The 17,334-nt window shown below is 35.1% G+C and overlaps 1 protein-coding gene across 3 annotated transcripts in view; it reads right to left on the bottom strand.

Moving 5' to 3' along the window:
• Window positions 1–488: 488 nt before the first annotated feature.
• The window catches only part of TTLL7 (tubulin tyrosine ligase like 7), a 169,998-nt gene continuing 153,152 nt past the window's right edge, over window positions 489–17,334 (bottom strand). For 2 of the 3 annotated variants that reach the window (XM_075557654.1, XM_075557651.1), the window contains exons 20-21: window positions 16,663–16,836; window positions 491–5,720 (exon numbers count right to left, since the gene is read on the bottom strand). In XM_075557654.1, coding sequence (XP_075413769.1) covers window positions 5,600–5,720; window positions 16,663–16,836 — 295 coding nt within the window. In that variant the 3' untranslated portion in view covers window positions 491–5,599. Of the gene's footprint in view, window positions 5,721–16,662; window positions 16,837–17,334 lie in introns of all 3 variants that reach the window. The other variant, XM_075557661.1, reaches the window with a different exon arrangement.

The raw sequence follows: 17,334 nt of genomic DNA on the forward strand, positions 1-17,334 counted from the left end.
CGGTATTTGCAACGGTGGGCTTAAATGTAACAAGGGTTGTATGCAGCGTCATTATAAGTCAGCGTCTACTCAGATACCTAATAACAACAACTTACTGGCATTTTTTACATAGAAGGGACATGCTAGCTTCCCTTATTTGCCCATCTTCATCTTTCACTGAAAAAAATTCAACTTTGAAATCTTTTATAGAATATGCCCACTTTGTATAAATAATAATGTATTCTTAAAAGTCAACATTTGTGCCACTGGTTGTCAATCTGAAAAAAAGCCATACAAGCACATAAAACCTTTTTTTATAAGGTTTTCTCCAAAATGATTCCTTTCTTTGTGGAAAAAAAATTCTAAATTCTTTAGATATAATTACCTTTAATGAATGAATGCATAAAAGGTAGTAAGATTAAAATATCCTCCTGACTAAAGTTTAGTATAGTATTTTAAAAATAACAATATTTTTAATTCTCCAAGAAAATTAAGCTCATATATGAGATGCTAACATAATTATAACCTTACTAGAAGTACTGCTGTTTTATTCCATGATAAAAGTCATGAAAGTGTCATTTCCAAATTTTAGAATCTTCTGCCTTCCAGCCATGTAAAAGGGAATTGACGCCTATTTTGTTTACTCGACCTGACTTTAATAGCAGGTGAAGTTATCCCCATAGAGCCATTGCTGTGTGAACAGCAACAGAAAATTACTGTGAAAATATATCTCAGCAATCTGAGAGTTTAATTGGGAGCCAGTCACATCAATTACTAAAAACTGTGTGTGTGTGTGTGTGTGTGTGTGTGTGTGTGTAAACAAAAATAACCATTTGATAACATGCTGTAACTTTCGTATGTTAAACATTTTATTATAGTTACATATCTGAGTAATTAAAATAAGTTCACCATACAGCTATCACATGCTGAAGCATGACAATGCAATGCTAATTGCACATTGTGTTGACATCGCAAGCACATTTCCCGTAACAATATTTGTACTCATATACAGGTAGTAAATCACATGGGGATACTTTGAGTCATGATTCATGTTAGCAAATGTATTGCTTCCTAGCTAATCCTCGAAGTCAGAATCTTTGGCAAATCCGTTGTTATTACCATGTTGTGCCCACATATACTAGTTACTGTGTGGGCAGCAGATCTCAGCCCCAAGGACTGTCAATGTCAACCTCTGAAAGAGAAATACTAGCATTACCTGACTACTTTTGCAAGATACAGATTCTTACAATTTTAGAAAATATTATTGTATTGAATAATATCTTTTACTCTAAAGTTGCGGGGAGGGGGCGAGGAATGAAAGCTTTATATCATTTTCCTCAGCTAATATAGCTCAGGTAACACAGAATGTGTTACCTGAATAATTTTCCTTCCTTTCCTAATATATCATACATACATTTCTAACGAAGCAAAACACACTAACAAAAAAAGGAATAGAGCAGAAATCTTGAAGTATGCAACAAGTTTCAATATACCGAATTTAGTTGTTAAACTGCTATTTTAACCAGGTATCTTGGTTCTTAAGGAACCAGAAAATGAATGTATTTTAGTTACAGAGACTTAAAATTGGCTTTTAAAAATTCTCTGACAAACTGAACTCGATTTAATGCCATGTTTCATCTAAGTTTTATTGTTGCTGTGGCAAAAAACATAAAATCATAAAGTGCAAGGAAAACTAGTATTTAAAGGCAAGTTGTCTTTTTTCTTGACTTTGTCCACACAAAGGTCAAAACTTCAAAAAAAAACTAATAAGTTAAAAAAATGAGAGCAGGGTAAAAAAATAAAATTGTGATCCCTCAATCTGTTATTAAATTTTAAATGTATTCATAAGTCAATATTAGCTCAAACTATTTAGGTAACAATTACAGCCCTTAAAAAAGAAAATCAATTTTTTTAAAAAATCAGATCTCAGGAACACAATTAATGAACTAACTATAGTTAAATGTTTTATTGTTTAACTGCCAGACTTGAGACTCAAAAACATATTGAGACTCAAAATATATATTAGCATTATATATAAAAGAAAAGGAAATTATTTTCTGTCATCTTGAGGTATTTACTATTATTTTAAAAGAACATACATTTCAGGATGAAACAATGCCTTATAAAAGCCTGGAAAATGGAGTTCTTACAACTATCAGTATCCCTTTTCTTTCTCTTTCGTACTTTGGAAAGGTCAAGCAGAGTAAACGTTTAGACTTGAAGAGTAGTTCTGAACGAAGTGACTTTGGCATGCTACATATAAGTGACTATAGGACTAGTTTAATAAAATCTAAGGATGGGAGACATTAAAAACCAAAAGAAAGTATTTGCATTTGAATTCACATTCAAACATCTGACATTTCAAGTTAGATAATAGAATGCTATTGTTATATAGCTTTCAAATTATAAAGAGAATTAAAGTGGAATATTGTACTGGGAGGCACTGTGTTCTAACTGTATCAATACTAGATGAAAATATAAAAGGTTGATTATTTTGTTGGTTTCATTTGGTTTGGCTTTAGTTTTTGGTAAGATGAAGTCCCATAAACTATGTATTTAAACCGAATGTAGACATGGAAAAGTTTGTGTAGATCTCTGCATCTTTAACATAACAGTACATGAGAGCACTGTGGATATCAGCTATGTTACAGGCAGACAGCTTCACTGTCATCTCTATATTTTTTCTGGTTATACTTGCTTCTATACATTCAAGGTAAATGAAATGCAATTTGAGGCTAATAATAATAATCAAAATGTAAATCACAATAGTTCCTTCAACAGATTACATAAAGCAAATGGTAACTAATCTACAAAGCTGTATATTAAAGTGAAAACTAATTTTCAGCCTCAAACTATGTCTTCAAGTGATGATTTTTAAAATAAAGGGGTTGCTTCTTATGATTCTGGAAAGCATTCTGATCTTCTATGGCTCTGGAAAGCATTTCAACTTAAATTTACAGAATGAGCAGTGATTTTTTTCTCTCTCTAACAAAGTGAAATTAGATTCCGTAGTAAGTAAACCAAATTCCTTGTTATCAAAAACCCTGCTAGAATACGCAGCTTCTGATAATTTTCAGATAAAGCTATTTTCTCTCCGAAAGGAGAGACAGACCCGTACTATCTCTTGACCTGATACAGTTTAACCCTGCGAATAAAAAATGTATAATAAAAAGGAATATTTTATACCTCTAAAACATATGTGTGGCTGCTAGAGACTTCCACGCTTTACTCCTGTGTCTTCTGTTCGCTGCTCAGTAGGGAATAAGTAGCCATGGCCACAGCACAGCGTGTAGTCTACATACATGAGGACATGGCAGGACTCAGAGTTTCACCGCATCAAACTAGTTCAACACAGACAAGCAAATATGGGGAGTAAAAGTAGAGTGCTAAATACGGATCAAACTTAAGTAGCAAGATAAATGAAATGTGCTCATCAGTTACTTGGGCGCTCTCAGACATTTGACTCCTGTGTTTAAGGTGGCCTTTTTGCTTACTTAGGAGTTTGGGTACTGGGATTTCTCCCCATGTTAACGTTTTCCTTCTTTGAAAATAAAACGTGAACCACTAAGGAGAGAGGTTTCCAAAGTATCCACTCTCGCAAATTAGGTAACCCCTTGTGATTTACACTAAGACGACAACTGGGGTTAAATCTGTTTGTAGTGTGAAGTGTAGGGTCAAGTCAATTTCCAACTCACAGCCACCCCATAGGATAAGAGTAAAACTAACCCATAGGCTGGCTTGGCTGTGTTCTTCATAAGAGGAGCTGGCCAAGAATTTTTACTCAGAGTCATATGAGTTTAAACCACCAACATCTCAATTATAAGCCAGGTGCTCCCAGGCCCTTAAAGCTGTCTTATCTCTGACCCAAACATGAGTCTTCAAGACAAAAAAAGTAAAAGAATACCCCTTACGATCCCAGTATTTTCATTATTTATTCTAATAAGTCAAGAATATATCAAATAATTCACGAATGGAGTCATAAACACTGAGATCTACACCACCGTTTTCTTCATCCAGACCTTCTTATCCTACTTTGCCACAAACAAATAGCAAGTATTTGGGATGCTTTCAGCAACGAAAATTATCTCCTGGAATATGTGTGCTAAATATTCATAAAGAATCACACAGCTAGCAATAATTTAGAAGACTAATTTGTTGGCCTAATGTAGCCTCAGAATATAACTTTAAAAGGAAAACACTTTGGGTTATATGTGAATTAAATTACACTGGTTTCCTTGTCTCGGTTCTTTTGCTTTAGACTTATTTGGGGGATTTATTGAAAATAGCTTTTAGTAAATGGAGGAAAAAAACATATAAATTTGAAAATAAAATTGTTGGGGGGAGCAAATTTAAATGAATTGCTAAAAGGTGCATGTTTTACTTTTTAAGGATTTCAATATCAATAAAAATCCTGTTTATATTTTTATGGAAACCAGAAAGCTCACTCATTATTTCAAAATGGTAAGGTAGAAAAGGAAGTAAACTTATATGTGGCTTATACATAATAATTTTGAAGAGGAAAGAAACTTCGTAATCTAGAGTGGGTCTTTCGGGGGGGGGGGGTGGTTATCTCGGTTTTTACGTGGATGGCTACTAATATCTAGTCATTGAAATCCTCTGTTCATAATCATTTCCATTGTTTTATAAGGTGCAGTGTGAACCTACTGATTAGACTTGGCAGTGTGAGGTGGCCTCAGAACTGGGAAGAATCATCAGTGTGAATTATTATCCCATAACCCCAAGATGAACATGACCTGTTAGCTCTTCTACAGCGCAGAAGAATTGTATCTGACCACATGTGCCCAATGAAGATACATTTCCTAATAAAAATGACTGGTGTGAGACTCAAGTATCATACAGAAATACCTCATCATTGCCATTATTTTCTATTGTTTTTGGAACTCCCAATGAAAATTTAAAATCTATTTTGTGTTTTGTTTATTGTAATCCAATAGATTGTCTTCCATTTTAGATCAAAATATGGTCATTCTGGATACTAATTGAAAAATGCGCATATTATTAAAGGTAGCTAAATTTAGACAAGGAGGAGTGAAGATGTTAGAGTCAGGTTGGAATTTTAATAGTGCTTTATAGTGTGCTAGGTAATACACCATTCTATAGAAGTCTATCAAGCAATCTATCCAGCTTCTAGATATTTCCTTTTTTCCTTTTAAATGGCTACTATTATAAGAAAATTAATAAGGTATTATACCATTAATGCTTTTTTCCAAGTCAAAAGGCATATTACCTAGAATATAATTTAACACTATAATGGGATCTTTAAGATCAAGTCTGTTTTATATATTCTGCAACAAAAATAACTTTTCTAGTAGGAAGGAATTAATTATAAACCTATCAAATTCTAGACATTCTCATGTTTGTGTAAACAATTTTAACATGTTTTATTACATTTCCAGAAAGGTTTAATCTTATATTCGGTTTTCAGCTAATTCTTCACTCATGTATTATAGTAAATATATGTTATGAGCGCCTGCATGTATATATTGTCACATATGTGTCATAATATAAAACATAGCACTGAATGGTCGCTTCTTTTGCATGTTTCACTTGGAAAGAATGAGTTGCCATTATGCATAATCCAGGGTGATCTTTTTTGGTCTCAATAATGGCCATATTGGGGTGCGAACAAAACATTGGAGCGGGTCATTCCAGGTGAACTGTATTTCCAGTTGTAGGTTGATGTTCTCATGAAGAATTGTGCACTTCCTGGTAGTAAATACCTAAAAATGATAGTTTCAGAATTAGTTTTCACAAACAAGTTAGCCTTCAAATCTCTTACTAACGAGTTATAACAGGAGGAATTTACATATCCTGTGTGAGGAAAGACACCATCAGAACAATGTAATCCACAGAAAAATTTGACTCTGCCCGATGTGGGGGCTATATAGTCAGATAAAGTATTTGATATTTGTATCTCAGGACATCCAATAACCATTAAACTCAAATCTGTGAAAGTTTATGTGGCTGGAATAGTTTGAGCTGATTCATCATCAATATCTGTAAGGACCTTGTGGAGCCAGTCAGATATTGCTTAAGGCAATGGACTATGAAAATATAGCCACCCACGACAATAATTGTTTCAAGAATTTTGTTATCATTTATTATAATTTAATACTATTTCTTTGCTATATTATGATTTAGGTAATGTAAAAGAAAAAGTTGAAGATTAACATTCATAATTGGGTTATAACTTTTATATTGTTAGTTCACATGAGAGCTAAGAGTAAGGAAGCAACAGCATGCTTACAGAATGCATGTTAACCTTACCTGCCAACTTACTTTTCCAGATTTTAAAGGTAATATGCATGTACTATATATTCTATAACACCCCCATTAGTGTGTTAAGATAGCAACCTATGAACATACTAGTAATATTTCTATAGCAAAAGATGGGAATGTTGACACTAAATAGGTTTTCACATCCATTTACCAATATAGTGTCACTTATGTTACTTTTTTTATTTTTGCATTTTTAGAATTTGGGGGATTAGGAACTGTAAAAAAAGTAGTTGTAGACTGAAGAGTCTTTATTAAGATTTACCAGTTAAATCTGCATGCCTAGAGAGGAATCTTCATGAGTAAACGCACAAAAAATATCACTACTAAAAGTGTTAGACTGGGTGATGATAAGGACATGCTACAAAGTCAGGTCAAAGATACTCATGAGAAATTTCCAGAAGCAGAAATAGCAACAAAAGGAAGCTCATGATTATCAGTTGTTTTGAGGGGAAAAAAAACTCCTCCAACAATGGAATAGCATCAAGTATTTTTTTTAATTTACCTGGCAACCATGTCATACATCCATAGATATATCAAGAAATGGAGAGTCAAGGGCACTGTCCTATACAAACCATTCGCTCTGTTTTAAGTATTATTCATTATGACCATACCTATATACAAATGGAAAATGACACTTATTGTTGTCTCATATGCCTTTTTAGAAAGATAATAAATCATTATATCAAAGTGCACATAGCAGTCAGATTGAGGTGTCAGATTAATAATATTCATAGCTGTTTAATCATGAATTATCTTATAATATCCTTTAAATCTATTATATAATATCACAAACTATAAATAATCATTAAGTTGATTGATTCAAATCATTAAGTTAATAGAGCAATAAAATAACATACAAAAAAGTAAATTAAATCAAAACTGCATAATGGATGATGAATAATAAAACATTTGATTTCTCACATTACAGATTATATAAATTATTTTCTTAATACAACTCAGGTAATTTATATGGATTAATTATCATGTCAAGAGCTGGTGTATTCATGATGATTAAACTGATATATTCTACCCTGAAAGGGCTACCTATCTTATATAGGGCAAAGGCACACACACAAAAAGACTCGTTTGATCAAAACCTATTTTATATTGGTTTGCAAGTTACTCTATCTTCTAAAGTAAATGCATTCCAATTCTATTGATAATTATCAGAATAAATAGCAATTCTAGCAACTTTGTTTCAAAGAATTTTCAAGCAATAATTGCTATTGTCATTATAAAGTGCTTATATATCCTATAAGTTAAAGACACCTATTTGAAAGATAAAAAAATAAAAGCACAATGTCTAGACCCACAGCTAGTATGTTCTATTTTAGTTAACAAAATTTTTAATTGTTTGTATGCGCCCTAGACCACCAGAGTTGCTTTACAAAATATATTAACTCAATTTGTTCTCTTAACAATTTTGTACAGTAGATACTATTGTTATTTCTTCCAAAGTTCTATTCCAATAACTTGATGGTTAAGTGGGTTCAGACCCAAGTCAAATACCTCAGTTGCATTTTACAGATGAACAAATTAAGAAGTGTGCTTTGGAAAAAGTGTGGCTAGATTGCTCCTTAGGAGGAGGCTGGTGAATGTCTCCTCTGCGCTGGGCATGATATCAGGAAAGGCCAGCCCTGGAGAAAAACATCACCCTTGGTAGAGTGTCGGTGAAAAAGAACAAGACCATCAATAAGATACGTTGATATAGTAGTTGCAAAAAAATGGGCTCCAACACAGTAACAATTGTGAGGTTGCTGGTGGACCAGGCACTGCCTGGTTCTGCTGCTCAGAGTGTGGCTATGGGTCAGAACCCACTCCAGGGAACCTAACAACACATTTCTAGAGGAGCAGATTGCCAGGTCTTTTCTCCCATGGAACCACAGGGTGGATTCAAACCACTGGCCTTTGGTTAACAGTAAAGCACGTAACTACTGCACCAGGAGGACTCCTTAAAATGAGTAGTAGAGAGGAGATCAAATACTAGCCCATGGTCATTTTGTCAATAAGTGGCAGCGTCAAGCATCAAGTTTTATGCAAGCTGTCTCCAAAATTAGTTCTCCTAACAACTATCACAGCTGTATGTAAACTCCAATTTTAAAACTAATAGATAAAATGATTACATTCATCTTTTTTTTCCAGAAATATGAAGTAGAAAGTAACCTAGAAAATAGAAAATGGTCATGCATCCCTCAAACCTAAACTTCTAAAAATAAAATCAGAAAAGGCTAAAAGGAAATTTCTTTCAAGATTTAAAAAGAAAAAGAGGTTCGGCATGAACTAAAAAAAAGCATATAAATCACATTGAAAGAAACATTTTCTTTCCCTCAAGCAAGAGCTGTGGGATATTTTAAAACATTACAGGAAACCGCAATGGATTATTTGCCTTAAAATCCCCATAAAATTTCTTGGGAGAAGCCATACTAGTTAAACTTCAGAGATTAGGTTTGAAATGCTCTTTGCAATGCAGTTAAATAATACAATTTTATTAATTTTTTTCTTAGAAATTATATTTCTAGGAACTGAATTTTATAAGACTATATCTAAAGAGTTTGAGCGAAGCACAGAAAATGTAAGAAGTTAACAGTTTTATTTTTATCCTTTGGATACACAAAAATAGCTAACTCATAGCTAACATGTCAAGTGAAATGACAGACTATCCTATCTCCATTCTTTCCCCACACATATCCTCACCTCTCGTCTCTGAAGCTAGATGTACACACCTTCATAGATCCATCCTATAGACACAAAACATGCATTTTTCTAATTCTTGATTGATGTAGGATTGGTCTTTCATGTACCAATTTATTGCTTACCATGGAGGAATCTAGAACATGGAGCATTTTAAGACTTGTGCGGAATTAGCTTTCGAAAATGGAAGCTACAGCCACTTTCTGGGAATTTCATGGACTCCCCAATCCCCCTAGAGTAGGTTTAGCTTCCTGGTTGGGGGAACATAGGTAAATAAAATTCACCTGAACTTTCATCTTATGGTGTTCACTTTGATTTGGGCAACAACAAAAATAAAGACCTCGTTTCAAGTAACAGTCGGCCACCCACTAGTAATGTAGATCTGCATGGTCCATTTAACCTCTTCTGGTCTCAATTTTCTCACCTGAAGCTAAAAACCACCATTTCTGCCATGTCTGAACCAAGTATGGAGCTAAACCAGTGAAAAAGTGTGCCTGGGTGAAATGTTATTCATTATTTATGTCTTCTGAGCATCGGTCTCATTAGAAAGACAAATGTAGCAAATGCTCTTAGTCTCGGGTTATAGATTTAAGTCAGTTTTTAGAACCATTCACTTATAGAACACAATAAACATTTAGAAAAGTGCATGAAACGTTTAATGTATTGGTTCGGTGGATATTATAAAATGATTACGTGCAAAGTGGCTACCCTGAACATTCCTAGCACCCCTGAGCGTCATATCACAACTCCCTCCCTCTGCATAAAGGTAACAATCATTCTGACTTTTGTGGTAATTCCCTACTTGTCTTACCACCTAAGTACAAATTCCTGAAACACTCGAGTTTTGCCTGGTTTGAGCTTCTAAGTATATGGAATAATTATAGATTCCTGGCACCTGGCTTCGTTTGCGCAACTTCCTCTCAGTGAGACTCATCCCTGCAGTCATCTTAGGTGCCATCGGATTATTTTCAAGGCCGCATCATATCCCATTGCATGAATATATGAACAATATTTCCATGCTTCCGTCAAAGGATATTTGACTTGTTTCCAATATTTTGCTGTTAGAAGTGAATGCTGCAGTGAACAGTCTAGGGCGTCTGAGTCCACACGTGTGCACATTTCTGGAGAGAATTGACTAGGAGTAGAACAGCCGTGAAAAGGCTAGACTAGGGCAGTGGATCTCTGCCTTCCTCATGCCACGGCCTTGAATACACTACCTCTTGTGGTGGCGGCCCCCAACCATACTGTTACTTTATAACTTCACAAAATTAGAACTTTTCATCGTTACTTTATAACTGTAATTTTGCTACTGTTATGAATCGGGCGACTCCTGTGAAAGAGTCATCATTCAACCCCCAAAGGGGTCACGACCCACAGGTTGAGAACCACTGCTTTAGAAAGTGCAGGTAGTACCTGGTATATGACAAAGTTCCATTCCAACACCTTCATTGTAAATTGGGTTCAGACATAATTGAAAGACTTCCTCTTTCTCTGTTTTCTTTCTTTTTTTTTTTAGTCTTAATCAGTATTTCATTTTGTTAACAGTATCATTATAAATCTAATCTTTTATTCGTCTTTGGGAGCTAGAGACATCTGTGAGTGAAAATCCAAGAATGACGGGTATCAGCAAATTACAGGGCACAGCAGCACTGGTCGCACGACTTTCTAAGATTAAGACGGACAAGAACAACAACAGTTGATCTTCTGTGTCGTAAAAATACATCATAAGGAGGACATGGCCTGTAATACCGAACTTTTTAAAAGATACCAATTTCCACTATTACTAAAGATGTAGTAGAATTCTCATTACTCTAAACTCTCATTACTTCTGGCATGCATTGTTTGTGTGGATTTAATTTTAATATCCCCAATCATTATTGAGTTTTAAAAAGTTCATTGGTCTTTTTAAAAAATTCTTTTGGGAGGGACCTCTTTAAGTATCAATCTCACCATTTCTTCACTGCGTGGTCTGTTGCTATATAATTTGTCGATGAGTGCTTTATAGGTTACATGTCTTGCAAATACATTTTACCATTCTGTGCCCTGTGCTTTTACCTTTCTCATAAAATCCTTTAATGAACATTTATTTTTAATTTAAACTTAGTCAAATTGATTCATATTTTTCATTATGACTAGAATTTTTGTCCAATTTTTGATTTCGTATGAAAATATTCTCCCATGCAAACTTACAAAATGTTTCATTTTTCAAGATTATATAGTTAATTCACCTGATTATAATTTTTATAGACTGTATGAATAGAATCAATATTCTTTTCTTTTCCCTTTTGAGAAAATCCAAAGGTCTTAGTACTGTTTCTTTAAAAAAATATATTCGTTTATCATTTGTAGTAAATCATGTCTTCATCTATGCTTGGATTTATCTTTTCTGAATAGTTCCATTGGTCCATTTTTCAATTCTTTCAACAATATTACACTGTCTCAAATTACTTTAGCTTCGGTTCAAGTTATAGTGCACTGTCGTTAATAAATCTGATGAGGACAACCCTATCAGACGAAAAAACTGTAGGATGACTGTATCGTGACATTGAAAACCATGGCCCAAAAGAACTGACACAAAATCTTAACCCTCACCTAGCACCTTTGCATTAATACACATTGACTATTGTAAATGTGAAATGTCTGATAACTGGGTAGTTGCGAAGTGAGGAACAGGCATCGTAGCCTAAATTTTATCAACATCGGTAAACTGAATGTAGCTGTAGATTTGTTGAGATTGTGTGAACAGAATCAGAATCGTCCACTAGTAAAAGGGTTTAGTTCTTTCTGTCAAGCCTAAAGCTTTTTATAGTTCTTTTGCTTGCCTCTCTTGACTGGCAAGGTCCTCCAGCACTATGTTGAATAGAAGTGGGAGAGCTTGCCCCTGACCCCAAAGGGAAATTCTTCACATCCCCCAGAAAGCAGATTGCCGTAAATTTCTCATAGTTACTTCTTAGAGATTCTGAGAATTCTCCTTTGTTTTTAGGTTGATATATATCCATGCATATTGAATTTTATCAGGTGATACATCTGTATCTTTTGAAATTATCTTTTAACCTATTAGTGTAGTAAATTATACTGATCATTTTTAATGTCATTGTACCTTTAAATTCTGTAACAAATAGTAGTTGGCTGTGAGATATTATCTATCTATCAGTGCTGGGTTCATTTTGCTGACGTTTTGTTTGGGGTTTTGCATCTGAGTTCGAGAGTGAGGCTGCGCTAGGGCGTTCCTTGCCATACTGCCCTCCCTGTTTGTCGTCTGGTAGACAGGGGCGGGGCCTCATCAAGCAAGTGCGCAGCATTTCTTCCTTTCGTCCTCTTTATTGATCTGAAGATAATTGTTAGGATTGTCTAGAAAAGTCATATGGAACTTGAGTTTTCATTGGGGCTTTTAATTATTGGCTCAACTTACTCAATTGTGATGACTATTTAAACTTCTAAATCCACATCATGAAGTTTGTGAACATGAAATTGCACATAGCACTCTTTTCTTATCAACGGTTTAACAGTTGTAGGGTCTATAATGTTTCCCTTGTTGCTCTTGACGTTAATTATGTGTGCTTTTACTTATATGTTCTTGAATAGTCTGACAGTTGTTGATCAGTTTTTTTTAGTCTTTCTGAAAAAAAAAATACTTGTGGCTGTGTTGATTCTGCATTCTGTTTTTGTGTTATCACATCAGTAATTTTGGTTCTTTTCTAATATTCTTTGGGTTATTTTGTCATTTCCTTCTTAAGATTTAAATTTTTTAATTTAATTTTTGCCTTTATTCCTTATTTTATTGATTTATGCTAAAAGCATCCTTATATTATTGACATGCCTACAATTTATTAGTTTTTACTTAAAATGTTTGCGTTATCATTATACCCCCCCCCAATTTTTGTATGACCATTATGATTTCTTCTTTCATTCATGGGCTATTTTAAAATGTGTTTTTAATTTTCCAAAGTATAGATTTTTAGAATTAAACTTAGTTATTGTTTTCGCAGTTACTAGCATTACAGTCAGAAAAAAATGCTCTGTAAGATTTCCCTACAGATGTGCTTCATACAATTGATGTATGTATGTGCATGGATTGTGATAAGAGTTGTATGAGTCCCTAATAAAATGTTAAAAAAATATTTCCTTCTGAAATTTGCTTAGAGATATTTTATTAGTCCATTATTGGGTTGACATTTATAAAAGCTCCTACTGTGCTTGGCATACTACTCTGAAGTTACTGGAGTCAGTTCAACAGAGGACAACTCACGAAGTCTGTTAATTGTATGCTTACATTTTCTGTATCTTTACTGACACTGTTCTGAAGTATGTACATTAAAATATATATTTCTTCATTTTCCCATTTTTCCTTTTATTTCTGTCAACTGTTGCTTAATAAGCATCTGGAGTACTGGTTCCTGCTGGGAACTGGGATGCTTATCAGTGCCTGACAAGCACTGGACTCCTACTTAGGCCCCTGAGCCCAGGAACTTGTCACTAGCACTCGTCGGTACAAACAAGTATATTATTAACTCTCTGATGTCATCAAGCAAATGTTTGGGTCGTTTGTTCAGCTTTTCAGGTTGTCACTAGAGAGAGCATTTGTTCAAATATTTGTGCTTTATTACCAAAAGTCAAAGTTCTAACTGAGCTTAAAAAAATTTTTTTTAGTCACAGAAGCCCTTGGGAAATGAGTTCATGTGGAAGCTCAAAGCATGAAAGACAGAAACACAGAGTGGTTTAAGCTGTAAAGCTTCCCACATAAGCCTCATTACAGTAAAATGCTGGTTTTGTTCCAAGAATGCTAGTATCCTGGGGTTTTATTCATATATATACATAGATATTTATAGTTGGCCATCTGGGTTTGTACATTAATTTTGTTTGCTTAGTTATTGAGCCAACCTCTAAGAATTTTTTTTTCACTTTGTGTGACTACTAAATTATTGGTTTTCTATGACTGCTGGGTTAAGGACTAGTCTCCCATGTATTGACTGTCATGTATTCTTTAAAGCATAAGATACAGCCTATAGATCTTTGGCCAAGGTAAAACATGCTCCATAGAACTCACTGATAATAAGCACTATTTTTTCTCCCTTAAATATACAGGTAAATTACATAACCAAAGATATATCCCTTAGCATATCTTTTATATTAACCACTGGTGATGTTATGCATTGGGTTGCTAACCACAAGGTCAGCCGTTCGAAACCACCAGCAGCTTTGTGGAGAAAGACGAGGACTTCTACTCCCATACAGAGTTACAGTCTCTAATCTATCCTATGGGATTATAATGAGGTGGTATTGACTCAATGGCAGTGAATTTGGGTGTTCATTTTTAATTTTATAAATTAAAATGTTAGACATATTAATAAATATTAAATTAAGAAATGCCTATAGATAAAGCAAAATTTTGTAAGTTCTCCTACATATTTATTATTGGAAGAAGGTATGGCACGTTGGCCATTTTAAATTAATGTGACCTAACCACCAGCTGATCCACGGGAGAAAGTAACACTTTCTACTCTTATCAAGGTTACAGTCTCCTCAGAAACCCCAGGGCCAGTTCTGCTCTGCCAATAGGATCACTGTGAGTTAGAAACAGCAGTGAGTTTCTTTGTTTGACTACTTGGGTGTTAGTGCAACATGTTTCTTGACCTCTCTCCACCTTGTTTTTCCCTGCTTATCTTGTTTTAAAATGCATAATTCCACTAGTGTACTTTCTGGCCTCTACAAGAAGTGTATCACCTATTTTGTGCTTTTAAAAGAAGGAACCAAAATATGTGGCTCAACCCTTTTCTCTTCTTGGAGCTGCCTTTCTGCAGAAATAACATCTTTTCTCTTCTGCTAACGCTAGAGGAGCTAGACCTTCTGGGAAGGGGGCCGGGAGGTCTGTGGCCTTCCAGTCAGTCCTGCTGCTGACTGGGTGGTAAGTTTAATTAGGCAATGCATGAGTCACGGCTCGGCCACTTTCCCCAATCTAACATCTATCAGTAACGAGCCTAGATTTTAGTGCCCATCTCTACCCAGCTCCGGCATTTCTTTCACAAATGGTTAAAAAACAGGGCAGGAGAGAAGCGTGTATTTACTGAACCTCACCTAAAGTGCTTGTAATCACAACATTGAGATCCTGTTGTGCATTTATCAGAAGGTCAGTATTCAAGATACAAGGGTGCAGGAGGAGACGGAAGAAAATAAAAAGGACCGAAGCAGCTCACTTCTTCCTCCAGAACAACCAGACAGAAACCGATGTTCCTTCCCACAAAAGAGCCACAATCCCTTCACAGACGTGGGGCTGTGGCACAGGGATGTCAGAGGCGACACTAAAGAATCCCAGCATCGCTTCCTTGGCTGTGCTCTCCTGAAGGGAAGGCTCTCCGTTTACATATTCAATGTCACCAAAATGGCTAGCCGTCTTTGAAATAATAGGAAAATAAATAATAGGAAATACTAATGAAAGTGATTGTTTGATTTCAATGGTTTGCTTCAGTCGAATCATTGAAACTGTACACTATAACTTTTGGACATTTATATCAGCTAAGTGTCAAAGGTCACTTGTCCTACATCATTATTGTGACTAATCAGATTCGTTTTCCAGGAGGAGAGTTTAAGTAAAGGCCCTGCAACCACACATGCCAGCATCCAGAGTTCACGGAGATTTAAGTTAGACCTCTGGGGATTCTTTTAATGAAACATACTCTGAACCTTTCAAAAGAAAGTGACATTTATCACACTGCCTGAGATTTCTTGAATAAACAAATCAATTTCTAGGGACTAAAAAAAAAGTTCAAGCTATTTTTTACATTGTCCATTATGTTGAATCCAATACTTTTTTGGTCAATACTTATTTTCCCAAACCCGAGGTTTACTACCTTATATTTCAGGAGTACTTCAATTTACTTATTAAAAAATAAAGTCTTCTATCCAATCTTTCATAACTACTAACTCTACTTCCTTTGAAAAAAGGTTAAAATTTTTCTGACATATATTTTGTGTGCATTTTGCTATTTGAAAACAGTATAATTTTTTCATGCTTTCCGAAGACCAGCTATTTTAACTGACCATCATTTATAAAATGGAATTTTTAAATGGAACTTAACAAAAATCGCTGCTTGCAAATTTGTTTAGGAATATGGACCCAGGTGGATGGGAACTGCTGAATGAAAATGGAGCGAAGCATGTCCTCAACTATAATTGACTTAAGGAAACAGGTTTAAATCTCTTCACTCAGAAGGAAAAGTTCAACTTGTCAGATTTCTAGGTGTGTTTACTTGGCCGAGGAGACCTGGTGGCAAAGTGACTAAAGTCCTTGGCTGTGACACAAGGTCAGGTGAGATCCACCTGCTGCTATATGGAAAAAGATGTGATAGTTTGCCTCTACTCTTTCCTCTAGGCTCACTAAGATTCACAATCACCTGATGACAGTGGCCTTAGGTGACTGCTTGATTCTGAAAGCCAAACTAAATAAGCAAACTTATTCCCCTGTAAATAATTTCTATTTCTGTCACCACTCAATGTGTGGTTCTCACCCTTGTCCCATTCTTTAAAGTCCAGATGATACTAATTAAAGACATTTTGTAAATATTATTATGTGCCAATTTCCAGTCTTTAAACTTTCCTCCAGCCATGTACGCAAAAGGAAACTCTCAATTTCAAACTGCATTGTGGCATTATTTTATGTAAGGTTCACAGGGGCTAGGAAAAAGAAGCAAGTACCTGGAGTTACCCCAATCAGGACCCATGCCTGAGAACGATCCTCTTGTTTCAGTCGCATATTTGTAAACCACTAGCAGACACTGTTTACAGAGCTCAACCAGTCGCTGGCAACACTGGAGCTGCAAAGGAGACACCACCTCCGGACTTTTGCTGAAGATGCTCTCCCAGGAGGATCTGTTGACATAGAAATAAACATGAGCTCATATTTGCTGTTAAGGATGGCATCCGACTACATCACGTACCTAGCAGCAAACCAATAAGGGAAAGTAGAAATGGCCTCATTCACTTGAAACGACTGCAAATGGCTGAAAGGTTCATACTGAATGCAAATTAGAGAATGAACCTTTATACTAAAAATGACACATAACATATATTATTTGACTTTAATGCTCCCAACTATGGGTAGCTCACAGGAGGGATTCTAAACACCTCCTAAAAATGGAGTTATTCTATATTACAATGTTTTCAAAATACTGAGGTAATATCTCAAAAGTTAGATAGTGTAAAAATATAGGTTTTCTAGAAAGCTATATTTACCTTTACATCTTGACCCTGCAAAAGTTTATAACTTAACTTGTGGTTTCACTGTACTAGAGGAATTCAAGTTAACCACTTAATTTTGACCATCCAGCTCAAAAACTTTTCCAGTGCAATTATGTCCATAATATCAAC

This window comes from Tenrec ecaudatus, chromosome 1 (genome assembly GCF_050624435.1).
Source record: "Tenrec ecaudatus isolate mTenEca1 chromosome 1, mTenEca1.hap1, whole genome shotgun sequence".
Lineage (NCBI taxonomy): Eukaryota > Metazoa > Chordata > Mammalia > Afrosoricida > Tenrecidae > Tenrec > Tenrec ecaudatus.